This window comes from Castanea sativa, chromosome 5, assembly GCF_040712315.1.
Source record: "Castanea sativa cultivar Marrone di Chiusa Pesio chromosome 5, ASM4071231v1".
NCBI lineage: Eukaryota > Viridiplantae > Streptophyta > Magnoliopsida > Fagales > Fagaceae > Castanea > Castanea sativa.
In genome coordinates this window covers 75124076-75148819 of record NC_134017.1, presented here as the reverse complement: position 1 = coordinate 75148819, position 24744 = coordinate 75124076, and the positions used below count along the sequence as shown (strand labels likewise).

The window sequence follows — 24744 nt, the reverse complement described above, 5'->3', positions numbered from 1 at the left end:
TAGAACTTAAGCTAATAATTCTCTCAATTTGTTTTTTAAAATATATATATATATATATCATAAATTTAATTTTAAAATATATGAGATAACATGTTTATAAAACTTAGTTACTATTTAGTTATCATCTCTTATTTTGGTGTGAGGAAATTTTGAATAATATGGCACTAATCCATCTAATAGTTTAAATTTATTAAAAGGTTTTGAGGTTTTTAGATTTCATACCAAAGCTTTAGAATTTATATTTTACTCTTTGAAGTTATACTCCATTAGCATCAGTAGTTACTTCATCCATATTTTTCATTAAGCGTTACATAAGTTTGTCATACGTGTTTAGTTCATCCAATAAAATGATGTCACGTCATTTTTATTAAGCCAAATTATTCTTCTAACCTATTTCCAAAAATGGTGTGACATTATTTTATTGAACGAACTAAATACATGTGACATGTTTATATGATACTTAATAGAATATATGGACATATAGATTGTTGATGCAAGTAGAATATAACTTTAAACTGTAAAATCTAAATTCTGAAAACTCCCAAATTTTAGAGGTTAAAAGTTAAAAATACAATTTTAGTAACCCAAAATAAAGCTCGTCTAGCCTTTAAACTTAACCCCATCCTTTTAAACGAAGCTTTAGTCAATAATAGAAACAAATCTTTATACTTTTTGTTGTTGCGCTAATAATTTGAAGTAGAATTTAAGTCCTTTATACATAACCCTAATAACTCTACTTCAAATCCAATGCCAGGGGTCAAAAGGAGGATATTGTGGCAAAATCAGGAATCTTTTAGGACCATTGTTGGCAAAATCTCTATGGACGCTTGCTGGTGGTTTCAATGTTGCAAGGAGTTATAGGGACGAAAAAGTATTTTGCATCAAATGATATCACATCATTTGTATCAAAACCCAATAAATAGGAGACATGTGTGTAAAAATAACTACCTACTAACATATGTCTTTCATTTGTTAATGAAGTAGTTGTTTTTTGCTGAAATGTCTCACACTTATTTTTCGTATTTTCCAGTGATTGGTAGCATAAAAAAAGGTAAGTCAAAAGAAAACTATTTTTGGTCAGCATAAAAAGTATGGTTTATTTTTAGAAGTTGTTTTTCACTAAAATAATTTAGAAAAAAACTCTATCTTACAGCAAGCTTTGTTCGTTTTGATGGAAAACCTTGTGCAAAAATAATTTTTCGTGTTTTCTAGTGTTTGATAGCATAAAAAAAAATTAAGAAGAAGAAGAAGATAGGTCAAATGAAAACTATATTTGGTTAACATAAAAAATATGATTTATTTTTAGAGATTATTTTCTAGTAAATTTTTCTTAGAAAACAACTCTATTTAATGGCAAACTAAATAAAGTTAGCAGGTTGTTTTTCAACTTTTTTAAAATTATTGCCAACCATTGAAAAATGAGATAGTTTTATAAGAAATAATTCTTGGAAAATGAGTTATTTTAAAAAAAAAAATATTATTGCTAAAACAAACAAAGCGTCGGTCATTTTGACTTTTGACCCCTAAAATTGTTTAATGCGACACTCAATTAGGAAAAGCAAGTTGATTTTTGAAATTCTCTTGATCCAAAGTGGAGAATAAGATTTTTATAAATTTTGAACTAGAATTTGGATTCTTGCATGCAAATTGAGGGCGAACCCGCAGTTCAGGCGGCCTTGCCTGGCCTTTGGGCCAATCTTGGGCAATTGGGCTTGTGGCAATTTGTTGGGCCCGAATACATTAACTTTATTTTGCTGTACTTATTACGTTTGGGTTGTGTAAAATTAACCATTAACATCATGGCCCGTAGATATAGGGAAAGAAAAAAATTGTCATCAACAAAAGTTATTATAGGGTTGAAAGAACACCAATGAATGGGAGTTATGTAAAAGAGAGTGGGCATTGTAAAGTACTAATCTCAATTTAGTATGGTGGATTAATTCAATATATCTTTTCATGTAGAAATGTTTGTATGTGTGTGTTTGTTAATCTATATGAATTTAATTTAATTTTGTAAAATAATAAGAAGCTGCAATCATGCGCACACATCACCCTCAAGTGTCACACACAAGTCACGCATAAGATCCTTTCTTAGCCTAGTGTGTTGAAAACAAAGAACAGGGACATGAAACGCAGTCGTTTACGACCTCATTAAAGCCAGACTCCAAAACGATAGCGTTTGATTTAAGTAAAGAACTAATGAGTTTTATACATGCGGCACCGTTTTGTAGTGGCTTTGCTGATTTTATGGAAACAACGCCGTATCACTTAAGTTCTTCAACCCCTTGCTTAACGGTTCCCTGTTAACTATTTTTGCCATGTGTATGTATTTCATTGGTAGTTAGTCCAACAAACTTTCCCATGTTATTTCGGATTTATTATAGTTAGTTTCTTTTCTTTCTTCTTTGTAGATTGTACATATAGTCTGGCCTATTGTATCTATCTCTCAGTTTTGAGATTTGTTTTCTTCGTATCAATAAAACTAAGTTTTATTTAGAGAAAGTTCTCAGATTTTTTACATATATTTTTCTTCATATCAGTGGCGGCTCTACTCTATATTCAGGGATCAAATGAACCCCTGACTTCAAATAAATATATACATATATATATATATATATATATATATATATATATATATATATATATATATAATATTATTTTTTGTTAGTTTAATATTTTAATTTATTTTTAAAAATATTTTTGCACTCCTTGACTTAAATTTTTCACACTCTTAATACAAGTATTTTCAACTCTATGAATAAAATGTAAGTGTTTGTGAATTGTAAGTATCACCATTTTTATAAATTTATATTATATGTGTGAGTGTGTCTAATATTAATTGTGTGCATTACTTTTTGTATAATACTATTTATGTGAATTATGATGTGTGTGAACGTTTGTGTGTACAATATAAATATAATATAAGTTTATATAATTTAATAATTAGGAAATAGAGATGGTTTGTTACATGTGTATGTATTGTTATCATGTTATAATAACTTTTTGTTATAAAGTTAGTAAAAAAAAATTTAAAAAAATTGTAAAGTTAGTGATTGTCCAAGCATTTGATTGATTAAGTAGACACATAGTGTATAAATTTATGTATGAATGAGTATGGTTGTGTGTGTCAATAATTAATACAAAGCTAATGAGTTTAGTTTAGTCATTTTGTTTATATTTTTTTTATAAAAACAATAACAAATAGATAATAACAATTGCATAAAAAAAAAATGTTAGAAAAATTTAACAAAAAAAATGGTCATATGCTCATAACTACCCACATTGGCAATAGAAACTCATAATGAACTATCATATAACAATTTGAAATTTTAAAATTTGTAGAAAAAATTGTAAAACTTCATGTATTAATTTTTTTTGTCGATAACTCAATATATTCAAGTTTGTTTTAATTAAAATTTTTTAATGACCCCCCTAAACAAAATTCCTAGAGCCGCCACTGCTTCATATCAATAAAACTGAGTTTTATTTAGAGAAAGTTCTCAGATTTTTGACATATAGTGACAACAGGCATTCCCTTATTGAGATGCTGACAGTTTAATATTTCACTTTGGATTTCCATTCATGGCATTATTTTTGAAATCCTCTTCAAGTCTCATAGCCTTCCTGACTGACTCTATATGGTTTTCAAGGCTTGATGCAATGATGTTAAGTGAGATCCTTTCATTTAGGGCTTTTGGAATTTGCTCGGTTCCTTAGCCCTTAGCCACAATTAGGAGCAACTAAAGCAAGATGACTCAATAAGTTTAGTGGCATACTAATCCATTATCATGTTCCTCGCATTAAGTTTGCATACTCATGCTTTTTACGCTTATCTACAACATTAGGGATAATGCTATCATAGAGCACTTTCTTGAACATTTCTCATGTGATGCCCTCACTTGTGTGGATTTAATTATAAGAGTGTGTTATGTGATGTATTGAGTCCCACATTGGGCCTTTGTCGAATGGAACTATAGAAGCAACTTCGAGGAACCCTAATCATAACTTAACTAGTCAGTTTTGGGTATAGTGCAGATTTGGCTAACATTTTTCTCGAGCTATGAGAAATAGTATCATTGCTTGCTTGATTAATGCTTTATGGCTTAGGGCAATACATCACAAAGCAAGTTCTAATGAGAATGTCAAGATTTTAAGTCGTGGGGATTGTAGTACCCAATGCTGTATGGACTTGACCGTATGAATGTGTATTGCGCAGACAACTTATTTTATAACCTATATTTAATCTCATCTAGAGACAAAATGGTCACTACCCCAAGGGCAAAATCATAATTTGAATCGTTAGATATTAGATTACTTTTCACAAAATGAATCTAGAGAATTTAACGATTAAAACGACATGTCATGGGCCTCAATCTGACCATTCAATCACATGATATCGCAACATCAAATTTCAATTGCTAGTATACATCTGTATTTAAGGCTGAATTATGTATAATTATAAGCAATTAATTTTAATTGGACCATCAAAACATTGATTTGAAATTAATTTCATGTCAAAATACTATTGGATAAGGCTAGAAATAATTATGTGGATATACACACAAAATAAAATTTCTTTTCTTATTTAAATATTAATAATCCTTAATGGTTGTTAATTAAAATAATGATTTGGAATTAATTAATATTAAAAGTAATCATTTTTTTGCTGGAAATTAACCAAATCCTGAAGATTTTATTTTTATTTTTATACAAGATAGAATTTCTACTCTACCCTAATCTAAGTGTATATGTGTGTGAAGCTCCTTTCTGGAGACTTGAACCCCAGCCTTTGCCTCTCACACCCCACAAGTATTTATACTTGTAAAGTGACCACTGCACCAAGGGGAAGCGGTGGTAAATCCTGAAGATTTTAATGTGCAAAAATATGGAATCTAATCCATTAGCCATTAGAAGTTCAAAACACTGCATCCAACTGTCAAACCCATAATGAGATTTTATGCAACAAACCTTAAATCCCTTTTATATTTGAATTTAAAACTTGACAGCTATGAACCGGCACTGCTCAAGAGGCTCCACCCTCTTCTAAAGCCTTCTTTCCCCCTATAAATAGAGGGAGACAACCCCATCCAAGGCACCCATCCGGCCATCCCCTAGCATCTTAGAGGATATAGAGGCTATTTTTCATACTTTTTTGAGCCAAGATTCTGTGTGTTTTTTGCTTTCTCTCTAAGACCTTAGAATAGTTCCTATAGAGTTCTAGAGGAAGCAACAAAGTTAGGCATACATGATCATCTTCCTATTTAATTATATGCAGGAAATTTCTTTCATAATTTTGTTGTAATGTTATCATGCTTGTGTGATTATGATGCTTATATTTTTATGATATTTAAGTTGTTGTAATTGCTATGGAGTTTATGTTTTCATGTTCAAATTGCTTTGCCATGCTAATTAGGATCTAAATAGGAAACTTATGCATTCTCTTTATAATCTTATGCTAGATCTGTGTTCTAAGGTAAAATCATATGAAACTTTGCTCGTTTTTGCATGTTCTTTATTTTTTTGTGATGTTAGATCTTAATTTATTAATAATTTCATATGAAATCAAGTTTGTTCTTGCATGTTCTTCATTTGCCAAATGCTCATACATTGCTTAATCCTAGTCACATGTAAAAATTGGTTTTTCCTCTCAACATTTTTGTATACTAAACTTAAAATTTTGTTTATCCTTACCATGTTTCAATCAATTGGTTATGTTGAATACAAAAGGTATATAAAAAATCTAGTCAAATTTGTTTTTCCTTTAACTCCCTCAAAATAAATTCATGTTTTGTGTTGTTCATATGTTCTTTTCAAAATCCAAATTTTATTTTCAAAATTCAAAATTCCATGTTCCAAATTCATATTTCAGTTCATCCAAAATGATTGTATGATATTCTTTATGATTTTACATGTATGTATGATGGGACATGTGTTGGTGTGGGTGTGTTTTTCAAACACTTTTATTATTTTTTATTTTCTAGACGTTGAGAATTTATGTTGGGCAATAAAGAATAAAATAGTTGTTGGACAATTATGAGAAAAATAGTTGTTTAACAATAATGGGTAATCTAGCCTTTGGGCTTTTACGAGTTTTTAGTAACTAATAACTATATGCTATTAGTGTCATGAATGGCCTATATAATTTTCATCACTACACCATTCCTATAAGTCATTTTACTCTATATTTCCATATACACAATTTCTATTCTCTTTATGTCCCATATATTTTTTTCTACAGTTTTAATTCTTTTAAGGAAAAGCAATATTAGAAGGTTGTTCATGAACCTTCATGAGTGGAAGTGCGTCCATCGCAAAGGTTAACGCTATAATCTAATCCTTATGGGTTCTACAGTTTCTGTCCCATATATTTTTTCTACAGTTTTAATTGTTTTAAGGAAAAGCGATATTAGAAAGTTGTTCATGAACCTTCATGAGTGGAAGTGCGTCCATAACGAAGGTAAACACTATAATCTAATCCTTGTGGGTTGTTTGATCAAGAAAATCAATCTCACCGAGTTTCACTTTGAGTGGCACGAATCAATATTTAAGGATAATGCTTTCGCAACGTGATTTTATAGCATTGTGAGATTGTTCTAAACTTATTTTTATTTTATGTTCTTGCAAATTGTTAGAGCTATTATCTATTGTATTAAAACTTGTTTATTCTTAAAGGCCACCTTAATCTTAAAGACCAGTTTCTATTTGACAAAGTGGGTGCTTAACACGTTCTCACTTTGTAATTTAACTTCAAAACTTAGATCAATAGATATTGCATATATGTAATTTTTACATTTAATAGAATGTAACTAGGGGGGAAAAAACCATGTACTTTTCATAAATTGTAGTTACGACCAAGGCCTTATAATTTTTTCAATAAGTCTACTAACCATAGTTAGTGTATAATTAGTTTAGGGTTTATATATATACATGTTATGTAATTGTAACACAAGATTTGTACTACATTCTTATATATTAAAGATGTAACCCTTAAGGGTTTTCTCTGTGTACGTTGACCGTAGGTTGAACCACACAACTCTCATATACATATTCTTGTATTGCTCTATTTTATACTTTCGCTTTTGCATCTATTTTAACATATTTAATATCATATATCAATACAGATATTTAAGATAGATTAGTAAATGAATTCATTCATTTTTTAAGTTAAGAACCCCACAACTTCACTAATCTCTAGAAATACACTATCTAGGATTTTGAAAATTTAGGAATTTGGCATTTTGGGATGTTCTATGCTAGTTGAGTGTCTTCTACTTTTTTGATCTTGTACTCTTTCTTATCAAAGATCTCCCTTTGTCAAGACCAAAACTTACCAACCATCATCTCTCATTGCATTCAACCGTTTGACGATTATTTTTTTAATTGAAAACTCATACTTTTTGAGTTTGTTCCTACTGGACTTTAAAAAAAAATTGAAAATGTACATTAAAGAAACTTATTTTCTAAATTTTCTAACAAACATATGAATATGTATGTTAAAGAAACTATAGCAAGAAGTTTCAATTACTCATTAATTTTATTTGTTTTTTTTTTATATCTAATATTCTTTAGCCATTCATATTACATGAAAATGCTAAAATATTTATTATGTAAAAAATTTACTTTTTATAAAAAAAAAATTTGTCAAAAGTTATTTTTATATGGAATTTGTATAATATGTTTTTAGTGTTTAATTATTTTCTATAATAAGATGTTATTGTCTTTTTAAATATTTTTGAATTACATGGCTGAAACAAAACTGTCCTATGCAATCCATACATAATCTTACCATGATTATTTATTATTCAGTAAAATTTAAAATTCTAGTTATTATTCTATTGACTTTATTTCTTATTTTATATATGGACAAAATTTAGCTACAAAATTGGTTGTGGTCTAAAGCTACAACTTTACTCAATATCTTTTTTATTAAAGGTGAATTTTGAAAAATCCACCATTGGATTACATCTTCTTCTTATATCCTCCATACTTGCAAAATTTCTGAAAAATTAAAGATCAATAACTATGTCATCAATAAAATATTTAAATTGCAAGTTCTTGTAATTCAAAATTATGCATAAAATATCTTCTTATAGATTATATAGTAAATAACATCTGATTGATACAAAATTTGGCATATCTATTAAGAACACAAAGAACATGCAATTCAACGGTTACATTTTCAAAATATGTAGTAATATTTATTTTACTGAGTAAGGTTATAGCCTAAGACTACAACCAATTTTGTAGCTAAACTCTGTCCTTTATATAATTATGTATTATTTCAAGTCTTTGTTCTCTTATTTTTATTAAAAAGAAGATAAAAATTAAAAAGATTATGTTAAAAAAAATTTCTTTTTTTTTGCAACAAACAAAAATACAGGTAAATCCAATTTATGAAAGATCGAATAAGTGTTATTAAAGCCCATTTAGGCTTAACTCGTTTCTGTTCTAAACCCAACTGGATCAAACCTGAACCTGGTTGACCCAAACCATTTACCAGGTTTAACACTATCCATTGATCGCAGATAGGATGGCCCCATCATTAATGTATCCTTTATACAGGTTACCCACCCATCTAATAACTACTATGAGAACATCGTCAAAATTGTTTGGAAGCTTTGATTTCAACAAGTGGAAAAGTAAAGACACAAGTTAGAGGTAGATGCTTGGAATGAAAATCTCCCAAACCCATCCATAATATTACCCCACTTTGATGGGAAATTATTTTCAACCCATCCTCATCTCTTTTTCGTTTTTAAGCTCTGAAAGCCACTCTTGCCAAGTGAGGACAATGACTATTCATAAAAACAATAATCAGTAATCACATATATAGTGTATGCGTAAGAAATGGGCCATGGGATGACTGATGAAAGGCTAGTCTAGCCTTTGGTGGCAAAGAAATGAACAGCTATGATGAAAACAGTTTTCTTGGTGTTATTTGAGTGAAAAGATCTATGCATTTAGAATGCAATGGGCGAAAAAAAAACAAATAGCTACAGTAAAAGTATTCCCAAATTAACATACTACATAATTTAAATTAGAAATTATTTTAACTTTTCGTTATATCTATTGTATTACAGTTTCTCAAAAAAAAAAAAAAAATATATATATATATATATATATATATATAGTATTACTCGTATCAAAGTGAGAATCAACAACAAAAAGAAACATTTCAAATTAAAGATGAATACCATATTAAAATATGAGATAAAAGTTGAGGATTAAGCATTTGTTTGGGATCAGTTTAGATTTTCAAAATATGTAGTTATGTTAGTTTCTTAATGGAAGTTATAGCCTTAGGCTATAACCAAGTTTATAGCCAAACTTTGTTCTAGTTTATTTAGTTTTTTGCTATTTTGTTTACTGAATGTGTGCCAAAGTATGTTTGTATTTTGAGAAAAAATTATAAAAAGTGAAGAAAAAGTGAGTTTTAAAAATTTGTACATTTTTTTTTATAGAGATGACGTCTGTTTCTAATGAATTTGTTATTTATCATCAGACCAAGACACTAATCGATTTTGGTGTAGATGGAGATTGAACCATATATCTCTTATTCAACCATTAGAAACTTTACCAGTTAATCAAATTGGAACCCACTAAAAATTTGTACATAAAATCTAAAAACTAGCTGAAAAGCTAGGTCAAAATAGGCAATAAATGTATAATTAAACCTAAATTTTATTCTGATTCATCATTTATAAATTTAATGTAAAAAATTCTACTTTTATAATAAAGCTCACCTTATGTTTTCAACAAGTTGAGATGTTAATTTACCATATGTTAAAGTATAATAAAATTATACCCCAAACTCACAACAGTTCAATATAAGATTATTGTATAGATATTGTGAGATTTTGTTGTGTTAATCATGAAATTTCTCTAATATATATATATATATATATAGACATAAACTAGCTATTTAGATCCTAAACTTTCATAAAAGTTTGTTTTTCGTCCCTAAACTTTCAAAAATTCATTTTTCATCCCTAAAGTTTAGAAAGCGTCATACTTGTTGGGACATATGTGTATCATGTTAGGAATATATATCAATATTTTATAAAATTGGCTAATCCTTTAAAAAACGCATTTTACTTGTAATTGGGTAGATTTAGGATATGTTTGATACTTCAAGGAACAAGGTTCCAAGTTCAAGTATTAAAGTCATGCAAGTTTGTTCAAGAAACAAGTAAAGAAGTGCTAATTCAATAAAACCAAACATATAACTCAACAGCTAGCTATCTATCGAGGCTCGACAGATACTATCTATTGAGGTATCTATCGAGAATTATGAAATTCATATTTGCAGATTTGATTTTCAGCCATTGCTTATGTATTTGTGTAGGGTTTATTTTCTCACAACCCTAGGCATATATAAGACTTATTTTAAAGGCCGTCACAAAAAGAATACAAGGAGAACACATACAAAAGGTGAATGAGTGCCTTATTCTCTCTAAAAGAAGCTATTGTGTCTTTATGCCTTAAGGTTTTGTAACCAAGTGCTTCTTGATCTTCATTATTGATGAAGTGAAGAACTTTGCAACTAACATTTTCTTCAAGTAGGTGAGTTAGTCACGTACTGGGATCCGTGTAAAAAGAGCGACGTTCATATATTGAAGAGTTTAGAGGTTCTGAAACGGTAGAAGGTTTTTGCTGTAAGTTCGTCTACGAGGATTGTAGAGTCTAGGGACAAAAGTTTTGTGCTAGATTTGAAACTTCTCTTTATTATAGTGGATTACTTTTTGGGAAGGTTTCCCCCCGTGTTTTTTATTGTGAAATTAGTTTGTTTCATTGATTTTCCTGGGTTATTATATCTTGTCTTATTTAATTTTCCATTGTGCATGATATTGACATGATATTGATGTTAGTTTGATTTAACAAGATTTATTCATAATAAATCTAATTAACAACTTGAGTTTAAAACTTGTTAATTCTATCAACCGGGGTCTAGATTTTCCAAACATTACTTTTCATCTTTACATCTATGTTTGTTAATTTATATCCTATGTAGCCTAACAGACTGATGATGCGATATCTAACTTAGACCAAATTATTTTATTTATAAAATTATGAACACATGGCAAAGAGTTATTGGCACACATGGATTAAAAAATAATAATAATAATAGGTCAAATTTTAATGTAAGAATTTATCAAGGTTCAAAATCAAATTTTAAAACATCAAAATATCAAGATCCCTAATTTTAGTCGACTATTCATCTCCTCCAATCTCTCGCTGTTGGCAATGATTCAAGCTCTATTCTTTGGTAACCACCACCCACCCATGTCCTCATCGGTTTCATTTCAATCCATCCAAACATTCATCCTTTTTAGCAATGATGACGAGCACTAGAGAAACAAGAAGGAGAGCACTAGAGAAAGAAGGAGATGATGACAATGATAACAAAGTAGTGGGTTTCTTAGCAACCAATAAACAGTGGCCTTTATGAATTACAAAGACTTTCATCCTTGTCCATAAAAAATCTGTCCTCACTTGCACACCAGTCTATGCTACAAGAAGATTTGGTGTTTTCTCAAAAAAATAGATGAAAAGAAAAAAAAACCCCTTCCTCTGTTCACGCCTCACAATATATAACACCGTAAAGATCCAAAACTTAATCATAAGATAATAGAAGATAATGCTAAAAGCTACAAAAAAAAAAAAACATCAAAACATCAAAAACAAATAAAAGATCTAGGAAGTTTTGGTTGAACATCATTGGAATTCGACAGCTTGTAAGGATGCCATATCACAAAATATTTAATCCATGTGTGCCAATAACTCTTTGCCATATATCCACAATTTTAGAAATAAAATCATTTGGTCCAAGTCAAATACCATGTCGTCATTTTGTTAAGCCACATAGGACATAAATTAACGGACATAGACTGAAGGATGAAAAGTAAAATGTTTTGTAAAGTTTAGGGATGAAAATGATATTTTACCCTAATATGTGTGTGTGTGTGTGTGTGTGTGTTGGTAATTTAGATATTAAACCGACACTTTTATAAGTGCTAGTTAAATACATCTACATTTATTTACTAACATTTTTAATTAAATAAATTATAAAACAACAATTAAGTAAATGATTCAAAGGTAAAATATCATTTTCGTCCCTAAACTTTCACAAAAGTTTGTTTTTTGTTCCTAAACTTTCAAAAGTTCATTTTTTGTCCCTAAACTTTAAAAAATGTTTTACTTTTTATCCTTCCATCTATATCTGATAGTTTATATCCTATGTGGCCTAACAGAGTGATGATGTGATATCTAACTTAGACCAAATTATTTTATTTATAAAATTATGAAAACATGGAAAATAGTTATTTCCACAAATGGATTAAAAAAATGATAATAATAGGTCAGATTTTAATGTAAGAATTTATCAAGTTTTAAAATAAAAATTTAAAACACCAAAATATCAAAATCCCTAATTTAAGCCAACTATTCATCTCCTCCAATCTCTCATTGTCGGCACATATTTAAGCTTTATTCTCTAGTAACCACCACCCGCCCATGTCCTCATCGGTTTCATTTCAATCCATCCAAACATTCATCCTTTTTTGCAATGATGACAAGCACTAGAGAAACATGAAGGAGAGCACTAGAGAAAGAAGGAGACAATGACAATGACAACAAAGTAGGGGTTTCTTAGCAACCCATAAACAGTGGCATTTACGAATTACAAAGACTTTTATCCTTGTCCATAAAAAATATGCCCTCACTTGCACATCAGTCTTCACTCCCACACTTTTGTTGCTCTTGCATTTACAACTCTCTACAAAGTACAAACCTACAAAACACTAGGGTAGATTAGCATGATCCAAGTAGTTCAATAATTTTTCTCAAATTAATTTGGTATATCTGGAATAGAAAGGGCCCTTTGCTCCTCTCTAATTTGTTACAGACACTCACCTCTTTCACTCATGAAGAGCCACCCTATGCTCACACCTACCTTATACGTCTGCTGCTTATTCTTCCTTCTTTCCTATTTAACAATTGCTACTTCTACACCTCTTTACAATCCTATTGAAAATATTGTCGTTAACTGTGGCTCTCTTGGCAGCTTGAAGGGGAATGATGACCGTGACTGGATTGGAGACAAAGGCTCCAAATTCGCTCCAACAGAAGAACCTAATCACAAATCTAAAACCTCTAAAGCCCAAAGCCAAGTCTCCGTCGAGATTGTCCCTTACATGACAGCCCGTTTATCTTATTGGCAATTCACATACGTGTTTCCGGTCACTCCTGGCCCGAAATTCATCCGGTTGTACTTCTACTCCACTGTTTACTCAGGTTTTGAAAGTTCGAAGGACTTTTTCACTGTCAAAGCAGGTTCGTTCACCTTACTTAGAAACTTCAGTGCTTCCATTTATACTGATTCATTGGACCGAAAGGATATTTATAAAGAGTTCTGCATCAATGTTGATGAGAATCAAAAATTGAACTTAACCTTCATCCCTTTTACAAGTACTTCTATGAATTACCATGCTTTCATCAATGGAATTGAGATAGTCTCCATGCCTATGTACCTCTACTACAAGCCACAAGATGTCATTAAAGGTGAAGAATTCGTCCCAGTTTTCGTCGGCCAACCTAATCCGTTCTACATAAACTACAGCATGGCTCTCGAAATGGTTTATCGATTAAACGCAGGTGGAAGCGCTATACAAGTACAGGACGACACAGGCATGTCCAGAAAATGGTCAGAGGATAGAGATTATATGTTGTCTGGAGGCTTCGTGCCTCGCAATCCATCTTTGAAGCCAAAATACACAAAAATACCAAATTACACTGCACCTGATGCTGTCTATCAGTCTGCAATATCAATGGGTCCAGACAGAACCAAGAACATGCAGTCTAATTTGACATGGGGCTTACTTGTTAATACAGGATTCAATTATCTTGTGAGGCTCCATTTCTGCGAAATAGAGTCCGAGATACATGCCAGTGGGATGAGGGAATTCTATATCTATATAGACTATCAGTTGGCTGAAGAAAGAGCAGATGTACTATTGTGGACTGACGACAACGATACGCCTTACTACAAGGACTACGTAGTAATGATAAAAAACAAGGGTAATGACACACATCTGCTTTCCATTGATCTACACTCTAGATCAGATGCTGAATTGATTGATGCCATTTTAAACGGCGTGGAAGTATTCAAATTAAGTGACTCAGACAACAATCTTGCCCGAGCCAATATTGCAGCTCCATTTCTTGACCAACAACCTGCTAGGGCAGCCAAAGAGTCCATGTCAAAGAAGACAACAATATTCATTGCCATTGGAAGTGTTTTGGGCTTACTAGTCATGCTCACTCTAGTTTGTTGCATGGTTCTCTGCAAACTGAAGAAGGCCAAGCACTATGGTTCTTACCATCCACTAGCAAAGTGGTGGTGGTGGTCTAGGCCAGATCCCTACAGAAGAGAGTTCTTAAGGAGAAGAGCTTCATCACTGCCTGGAGAACTATGCCACCACTTCAGACTAGAGGAAATCAAAACAGCAACCAACAACTTCAATGAAGATCTAATTATCGGTGTAGGTGGCTTTGGAAATGTTTATAAGGGTCTGCTTGAGCAAAGTAATGTATAAAACCATGATTATCTTTTTATTTCTAGTTTTTTCCTGAATTTCCCCTAATTGCAGTAATACTGGGATTTCTAACTTCATATAATTAAGATTAGTGATACTATTTTAGGACAAGTCTATGCATCTTATAGATTCCAAAATATTATAGAAACTAGACATAAGTCGTAAATATTTTTGTTTACACACAATAATATAAGAGTGGTTTTAGCTAGGGTTAGTGCAAGTTTTATTAAATAAATCTTACAAATTGATATGTCCTTATACGTTATTGAAATCCATCAATCACATTCATTATCATATTTATTGGGTTTTTAAAAACATAATAAAACAATATTTTGTCCTCCAGGTAATAAGATGGTGGCAATCAAGCGCATGAAACAAGAGTCTCGACAAGGTGCTCTTGAGTTTATGACAGAGATCAAAATGCTTTCTCAACTTCGTCATGTGCACCTTCTGTCTCTCATTGGATATTGTGATGATGAGGGTGAGATGATACTTGTTTATGAGTACATGACGAATGGTACCCTATGCCACCACCTCTATGACACACCTAATGATCCCCTCACTTGGAAACAAAGGCTCCAAATATGCATAGGAGCAGCACGTGGTTTGCACCACCTCCACACATGTACAAAGCATCCTATTATCCACCGTGATGTTAAGACAACAAATATTCTACTGGATGAGAAATGGGTATCCAAGGTGTCGGATTTCGGATTGTCCAAAATGGGTTTGGATAACACTGCTGTTAGTACCCTAGTAAAAGGGACATGGGGGTATTTGGATCCAGATTATGCAAGATGCCAGCAATTGACTGAGAAATCCGATGTGTACTCATTTGGTGTAGTGATGTTTGAAGTGTTGTGTGTTCGGAAGGCACTAAATCCAAAACTCCCAAAAGAGCAGCGAAATTTGGCTAGTTGGGCTCAGAAATGCATTGATAGAGGGACCATAAGCAAGATCATTGATCCGTATCTGACGAACAAGATAGTGCCAGAGTGTTTAAAGGTATACGTGGAACTTGCAGAAAGTTGTATATGTGATCATGGAATCCAACGGCCCACAATGAACGATGTGATGGAAAAGCTAGAGTTTGCATTAGAGCTGCAAGAGCAAGCAGAAGCAACCAAAGATACTGATTCAAAAGTGGTATCATTCCGTGTTGCCACTGCCAATGGAGCTCCTTGGTACAACAATTTTTACCATGGACAAGTGTTGGAGTCGAATAGTGGAACTAAGTTAAGTACGACTAGTACTGGATTAAGTTACCCTGGTCTTGATTCTATTACTAGTATCACAAGTGAAGATGTCTCCTTGGGCACTAAAAACAGTAGTTCTTAAGCTTTGTAATTATTGTTGTGTCTTTCTATAGCAAATAACTACACTATGGTGTGATTATTGACTTATTGTTCAAGAAAAAAAAAATACTATGAAGTCAAAAAAAATTTCCTTCTGCCTTTTCTTTAACAGTAGATTACCAAAGATTTTTCTCTAAATGAGTTGAAATTAAGATTGAGGGACAATTAATTGACTTGTGGCTTTAGTGAAGGAAAAAAAAAGACATCTACATTCATTTACTAACATTTTTAATTTAATAAATCATAAAACAACAATTAAGTAAATGATTCAAATATGTATAGTAATTTCTTCGATGTTCAATATTTGTTATGGTTCCTATAACGAATGTGGTATGAACTTTTAATTCTGAAAAACCTGAGTACTTGATTAGCACTTATAAAAGTGTCGGTTTAATATGTAAATTACCAATATATATATATATATAGACACACACACACACACACATATAAGGGTAAATTATCATTTTCGTCCCTAAACTTTTATAAAAATTTGTTTTTCATTCCTGAAATTTCAAAAGTTCGTTTTTTGTCCCTAAATTTTACAAAACGTTTTACTTTTCATCCCTCTGTCTATGTTTGTTAATTTATGTCTTGTGTGGCCTAACAAAATGATGACATGGTATCTGATTTGGACCAAATGATTTTATTTATAAAATTATGGATATATGGCAAAGAGTTATTATCACACATGGATTACATATTTTGTGATACTGCATCCTTACAAACTGATGAGCCACTTTTAAAATAAAATAAAATTTATGTTAAGAATTTATTAGGATTTAAAATAAAAAATTAAAACACCAAAACATTAAAAGAAAAAAAAAAAGAAAAAAGAAAAAAAAAACCCAGTTCAAGTTGTCCATCTCCAATGACGTTCGACCAAAACTTCCTTGATTTTTCATTCGTTTTTTATGTTCTGATGGTTTTTTTTTTTGGTAGGTTTTAGCATTTGCTTCTATTATCTCTTACGATTAAGTTTTGGATCTTTAGAGTGTTATATATTGTGAGGCGTGAACAGAGGAAGGGATTTTTTTTTCTTCTATTTTTTGAGAAAACTCCAGATCTTCTTGTAGCATAGACTGGTGTGCAAGTGATGGCATATTTTTTATGGACAACGATCAAATTCATTGCAATTCATAAAGGCCACTGTTTATTGGTTGCTAAGAAACCCACTACTTGTTGTCATTGTCATCATCTCCTTCTTTCTCTAGTGCTCTCCTTCTGGTTTCTCTAGTGCTCGTCATCATTGCAAAAAGGGATGAACGTTTGGATGGATTGAAATGATACCGATGAGGACATGGGTGGGTGGTGGTTATTGGAGAATAGAGCTTGAATCGGTGCCGATAGCAAGAGATTGGAGGAGATCAATAGTCGGCTTAAATTGGGGATTTTGATATTTTGGTGTTTTAAGTTGAGGGACAATTAATTGACTTGTGGCTTTAGTGAAGAAAAAAAAAGACATCTACATTCATTTACTAACATTTTTAATTAAATAAATCATAAAACAACAATTAAGTAAATGATTCAAATATGTATAGTAATTTCTTCGATGTTCAATATTTGTTATGGTTCTTATAACGAATGTGGTATGAACTTTTATTTCTGAAAAACCTGAGTACTTGATTAGCACTTATAAAAGTGTCGGTTTAATATGTAAATTACCAATATATATATATATATATATATATATATATATATATATAGACACAGACACACACATATAAGGGTAAATTATCATTTTCGTCCCGAAACTTTTATAAAAATTTGTTTTTCATCTTTGAAATTTCAAAAGTTCGTTTTTTGTCCCTAAATTTTACAAAACGTTTTACTTTTCATCCCTCTGTCTATGTTTGTTAATTTATGTCTTGTGTGGCCTAACAAAATGATGACATGGTATCTGATTTGGACCAAATGATTTTAGTTATAAAATTATGGATATATGGCAAAGAGTTATTAGCACACATGGATTAAATATTTTGTGATATTGCATCCTTACAAACTGATGAGGCATTTTTAAAATAAAATAAAATTTATGTTAAGAATTTATTAGGATTTAAAATAAAAAATTAAAACACCAAAACATTAAAAGAAAAAAAAAAGAAAAAGAAAAAAAAAAACCCAGTTCAAGTTGTCCATCTCCAATGACGTTTGACCAAAACTTCCTTGATTTTTCATTCGTTTTTTATGTTTTGATGGGTTTTTTTTTTTTGGGTAGGTTTTAGCATTTGCTTCTATTATCTCTTACGATTAAGTTTTGGATCTTTAGAGTGTTATATATTGTGAGGCGTGAACAGAGGAAGGGATTTTTTTTTTCTTCTATTTTTTGAGAAAACTCTAGATCTTCTTGTAGCATAGACTGGTGTGCAAGTGATGGCATATTTTTTATGGACAATGATCAAATTCATTGCAATTCATAAAGGCCACTATTTATTGGTTGCTAAGAAACCCACTACTTGTTGTCATTGTCATCATCTCCTTCTTTCTCTAGTGCTCTCCTTCTGGTTTCTCTAGTGCTCGTCATCATTGCAAAAAGGGATGAACATTTGGATGGATTGAAATGATACCGATGAGGACATGGGTGGGTGGTGGTTATTGGAGAATAGAGCTTGAATCGGCGCCGATAGCAAGAGATTGGAGGAGATCAATAGTCGGCTTAAATTGGGGATTTTGATATTTTGGTGTTTTAAATTTTTATTTTAAATCTTGATAAATTCTTACATTAAAATCTGAACTATTATTATTATTATTATTATTATTATAATAGGGATAAAGGGTCTAAAAGTATATATTGGGTCATGAGCCATGTCCGGTGACACTTAGTGGTCTAAGGACAGATAGACGATAGGGAAGACATAAGAGTTAGAGTGCCACGAACAAATTATGACTACGAAGATTTGGGAAGATAGTTCGAGGAGGAATGCCTCCTCGACTAAGTAAAGCAAAGGTCAAAAGGCTTGGTCTGCCCTTAAAAGCAACACTTCGAAAGGTTCTATTGATAAGGATAAATATCAGAGAAACATAGGATAAAGAGAAGTTAAGAAATATCTAAGGGAAAACTGCTACCACCGCATTGAATGCTCTGCAGCTAACCCTTTGGGCGCATTAATGTGGAGGTGATACCTAAACAGTAGCAAGCAGCCTTATAGCTAGTCCCTAAGATTTCTGGAAGGTGCTGATAGGACAAGGATCAAAGCCAACAACTTGACCTACACGTGGAGGGTGGAGATGAAGAAGAGATGGGTATATAATAGAGAAATGAGCCCCTTGCATGAGGATCTATCTGAGAATTGAGTGAAAAACACTGTAGCAATCAGAACTGGACCTGTAATCAAATTCAAAAGAAGTATATACAAGAACTAATCTCATCGGATTGGTTTGAGGACGATTTTTTTTGGGTAAAACCAATTTATTCTTATTTTCTTCTCATCTGGACCCACTGTAATTGTTATCCAATTCATTAGAACCTAGTTTTCTAGTCCACTTTCTACAAATTCAATGTATTGGGCTCTTTAGACCCAAATCTTTTTACCTTTTGGGCTTAGGAACCAAACTACGTCCTTATTATTATTATTATTATTATTATTATTATTATTATCCATGTGTGCCAATAACTCTTTGCCATGTATTAATAATTTTGTAAATAAAATAATTTGGTCTAAGTTAGATATCACATCATCATTCTGTTAGGCCACATAGAATATGAACTAACGGACATAGACGGAAGGATGAAAAGTAAAACGTTTTCTAATGTTTAGAGACGAAAAATGAATTTTTGAAAGTTCAGGGATGAAAATAAACTTTTATAAAAGTTTAGGGACGAAAATGATATTTTACCGGTGTGTATGTTTCATTAAACTGATTATTAATAAAATTTACAATTTTCAAAATATATAGGACCAAGCAGAGTAAGATTAATTAATATTGAATGAATTATTTTTTTGAGTTTTGACCTTCCCATTGTGATATTGAATGAATCCAAAATTTGATAAAAATGCCGTATAAACTCTTTAGCTACACCCTCCAATATCACCATGTCTCGAGTTTTACAAAATTTCACAAAGTAATGTATAGAGTTTAGCATACAAAATTCTTTAGCAATATCTCTTTGTTTCAGAAAATCAACTCTAATAAAATTAAAACATAAATACCACTACCTCCAACCATGCAAAGATGCCAACAAAGATGATGCCGCAGCAGCCTTCACGTGGTGGTTACTGGTTATGACCATCAAACTCAGCCTTTCTGTTAATACAAGCATCAAAACCCCTTTTTTCAAACAAACCAAACCAATCGAACCTCCAACCTACCATAGACGCACCTAGGAAGACGTTGGAGCCGCTGCAGGAATCTGGAAAATACTTGGGTCTTGGGAGCCATCGTTTGTGTTGTGGTCACTACCCAATCTAAATAACACCCAAAATCCAAAACAAAAGACAGAAAAAAAAAATAGAAAGCCAAAAGACGAAATCAAATGAGAAAGATGATTACCCTTCCATTGTTGGATAGAAATCATTGCTAGATGCGACTTATTGGTGGGGAAAACACCATTTTCCCATCCATTTCGCATTGCTTCTAATATGTGTGGATTATACATTAATTGTTACCCAAAATGTAATCTTTCTACAACTCTGCTTCTTCTGTGGCCTTTAACACCTTATGTGAATAAAAAATAAAAATAATAATAAGAATAGAGAGAGAGAGAGAGAGAGAGAAGAGAGGACAGGCCGTCGTATGAGGTTTACAACCGACTTCCTGCTCAAGTTGAAGTTACTATGACGATGAAAATTAGGAATTGTTCGTTTTCCAACAAAATATACATTAATTCTCTAATACATGCATATACAGTACGTAAAACACAGATTCAGATTTTGTTTTTCCCTTACAACAAGGAGGGAGTCGTTAATGGATAATACTTATAATATATAAGATTGGATACAATAGAACACGTGGACAGCCCAAAGGAAACACACTGGAACGATTCAAGATTTGTAGTGGCTGCATTGGCGGTCGTAAGAATTGCGTTTTTGACAACCTGGTCTGTAGCAATAACTAGGATCATTTTTTCCGCCGCAAGGAGGAAAGGCTGGTTTGTTAGAAATTTTGGTATTGCCTCCGGAACCACTAGCAAGCATGCGTCTTACGTACGCGTCCCATTCATCCTCAATGATCAGGCATTCAACAAGGCCGTCATTGCACGGCAAAGTGGTGTTGCCTTTAACTTGAACAGCAGAAGCATGACAATAGCATGCGTTGAGAATCAGCATCACTAAGAATACCAGAAGAATTACACCTGCTCTCTTCCTAATATATTCTTCCATTTCGATCAGTGTTGCCACTACCAAATGATCTCCCTCCCTCCTCCACTACTCATTCACATACATTGTCCACCTTGAGCGATATACTTATAGATAAAATAATAATAATAATAATAATAATAATAATAATAAAAGGTGAGTGCGTAACAGAAAGAAAGGAGTATAAGCTCAAAAAAAAAATGTGAGTGATCTCCGTCCACAAACAGAACCACACGCATTGCACTGGACTTGAAAATTATATTTATTGGTGGCTGTCCTACTCCTACTCATTGTTAATATGTGGACCTCGCGTTCAAGTAAATGGCATTGCATTACATCAGTGATATTAGACCTTTCAGCAAAGTTATTTGTCCCAGTCCTATTATCCAGAAAGCATACAAGATCTATGGTTCTCCTCTCTCATAATTAGTGGGTCACATTCTTTAGTGAGATACAACAGTTATGTGAGAGAAAAGAAACAAATACCAGATGCTGCAGAGCATATTTTTCCCTTTTTACCTTGTCATTTAAACAAAATGTCTTAATTAAAAAATTATTAGGTACTTCTAGAATATATTCCGTAATAAGAATAAGTCCCATGCAATGGTTAACTCTCTCTCATTATGTTGGTTGCCCCAATGATAATTTTTAAAAGAAATGGACAAAGTATTTAAATTGTCATGGTTTATAAAATACAAGTCTTACAATAAAAAAAAAAATTTATTAAAAAATATAGATTGAATTCATCACTAATAGCAAACTAAGAGGTTATTATTATTATTTCCCTAAACTTATAAAAACAACATGAGGACAATAAAAAATGCATAGTTATTCCATAAATGTAGGCATCAAGTAGGGTTATAAACGAACCAAGCCAATCATGAACAACTCAAGCTTTACTTGATAAAAAATTTGTTCATGTTTGTTTGTTTATAAATAAATCAAACTTGAGCTATAGTTTTCGGCTTTTTTCATAAACAAGTCAAGTCCAAGCAAAAAAAATTGTTCATGAACAAACTTGTGAACAATAGGGTTCATTACAAAACAAGTCAAGCTGAAGCTCATACATAGCTTGAAAAAAGGCTTGATATATATTTACTAAATAAACTAATTATCATGACATTACACATATTTTAATAATGAAATGCCCCACACAAAAACTAGTTACAACTATTCATTATCTTAATTTTTGTTTTCTTCCCTCTAATCTTTTTTTAACATGACTAAGGGACATTACTAGCAAAAAAAAAAAAAAAAAAAGACTAGGGAACATTTCTAGACTTAAGTTACGTATATTTTTTAATCCAAGTGGCCCACGAATGGCTTTTCCCCCACCCAAAAATTTATATAATACTATATGAGGAGTACTTAATAACTAGTAAGTCTTTCCCGTTCAGTTACAAATATATAAGGGCCTAATTAGCAGGAGGGTTTTTGTTTCTGTTATCAAAAAAATATATGAAAAAAAATTTCAAAAAATTGAACTTGAAAATAGTTTTTGAATAATAATCTTTATATTATACGTATTTAGCTCTCACTTTTAAAAAAAATTCTAAATTCTAAAAACAAAAAATAATTGTTTGGGAAACCATTTCTATTTTTGAGATTTAAAAAATATATATTTACAAAAAATAACGTGTAGAATCTGTAGATTACTTTTTTTGTGGATAATGATAAGGAAATAGAATTCATCATGTACTTTTTTTTTAATGATAAGTTTCCAATTTAAAGTGTGACAATTCTTTTTGTGATAAAAATAAACTCCTTAATTTAAGAAATAAAAGAATTTGGAAAAATATGTGATGTCTACTATTTTCAATTTATTTATAACTATGTCATTAAAAATATTTTTTATATCTTGAAAACACCTCTTTAGCCGTTTTCAAAATCTTATTCTAAACTAGGAAAATAAGATACAGTTTTTTAAAAACTATATTTAAAAAATATTAGCCAAATAATAAATTCAAGTGTGAAACCCACTATATTATGAATTGCAAAACAAAAAGCTATATATGAATACTCTTTCCAAACAAATCCTAAGTCTTTCTAGACTTGAGACTTCGTAATTCAAGAATACAAATTTAATAAGCATTTTTCTAGACTTTTCATTTCTAGTACTTCAAAGTTTTTCTAGAATCTTCAATTTTCACTTCTAGTACAGTAGTACTTCACACATAGCTTAGACAGATAGACTTCACCATCTTAGGTGTCCTTCTGTAGTCTTTTCCTATTCCTTTTCGTGTTACAATGTATTCTTTCCCATCCAATTTTCTAAATAGACTAAAACTTCACATCCAATTCTCTAATTCTTTAATTTAGCTTCTCCTCTTTGCCTAAACTTCACAATTTAGTTCTATTATTCAACAAAACAAAAAACAATTCAATTCTATTCAAATTGAGATTCTCACTATTGACTGTCACACAAGGTCTATCTACTGCAACCTAAAACTCTTAGGCTCTCTTGGAAAGACCAAAACTTCTTTGAGAAATCTCAATCTTTCTCTCTTTTGGTTTTTCCCCGAGCTCGAGTTCAAATATTTTATTTAGGCTTGTTTCAAGCTCGAGCCAAGCTGGAGCATTTAATTTTTACTAATGAGCCAAGCCCAAACATACACTATTTGGCAAAGCTTGACTCTTTTATAGCCCTAGCGTCAAGAGTCTCGTAGTTTAGTGACATTGCATACTCTCTTTTGCAAAGTGAACCAAAATTCAAATCTTTCATCCCCTTATTATTTTAACTATCAAATTAGAATTTAGGATAATAATTCTCTCAATTTTTTAAAAAAAATAAATAAATATCATTATGCATTGTAGATTTAAATTTTGTAAAATTTAAAATATATGTGATAACATGTTTATAAAACTTACTATTTAGTTATCATCTCTTATTTTTGGTGTGAGAAAATTTTGAATAATATGGCACTAATCCAACTAATAGTTTAAATTTTTAATAGGGTAAATTACACCCCTAAAGTTTGGAGGTTTTTGTATTTTACACTATGATGTTTAAGAATTAAGATATCACTCTCTGAAGTTATATTCTATTAGCATCAATAATCACTCTATCCATATTTTTCATTAAATGCCACATAAGCTATTCACACATATTTAGTTCGTCAAATAAAATGATGTCACATCATTTTCAACAAACTAGGTTATTCTTGTAGTCTATATTAAAAAATGATGTGACATGATTTTATTAGAAGAACTAAACATGCATAACCAGCTTATATGACACTTTAACAGAAAATATGAATGGATAGATTATTGATGCAAATGAAATATAATTTCAAAAGGTAAAATTTAAATTCTGTAGTAACCCAAAATAAAGCACATCTAGCAGTTAAGCTTAACCCCACCCTTTTAAAAGTAGTCAGAATAGTAAGCCCAACCTTTTCGTCAATTGGAGTAAGTATTTTTCACCATATAAATATAGCTAACACAAAATGAAAAATCACACTTTTTACTCATCCAATTTATTTCGAGCTCTCTCTCTTGCTC

General features: G+C 31.3%; 1 protein-coding gene across 1 annotated transcript; it reads left to right on the top strand.

Annotated features, from left to right (window-relative positions):
* Positions 1-12923: 12923 nt before the first annotated feature.
* LOC142636523 (receptor-like protein kinase FERONIA) lies at positions 12924-16009 on the top strand. Its single transcript, XM_075810775.1, has 2 exons — positions 12924-14583; positions 14938-16009. Exons 1-2 carry the CDS (start codon positions 12924-12926, stop codon positions 15930-15932), a joined length of 2655 nt encoding a protein of 884 aa, XP_075666890.1. The 3' UTR covers positions 15933-16009.
* Positions 16010-24744: the final 8735 nt, after the last annotated feature.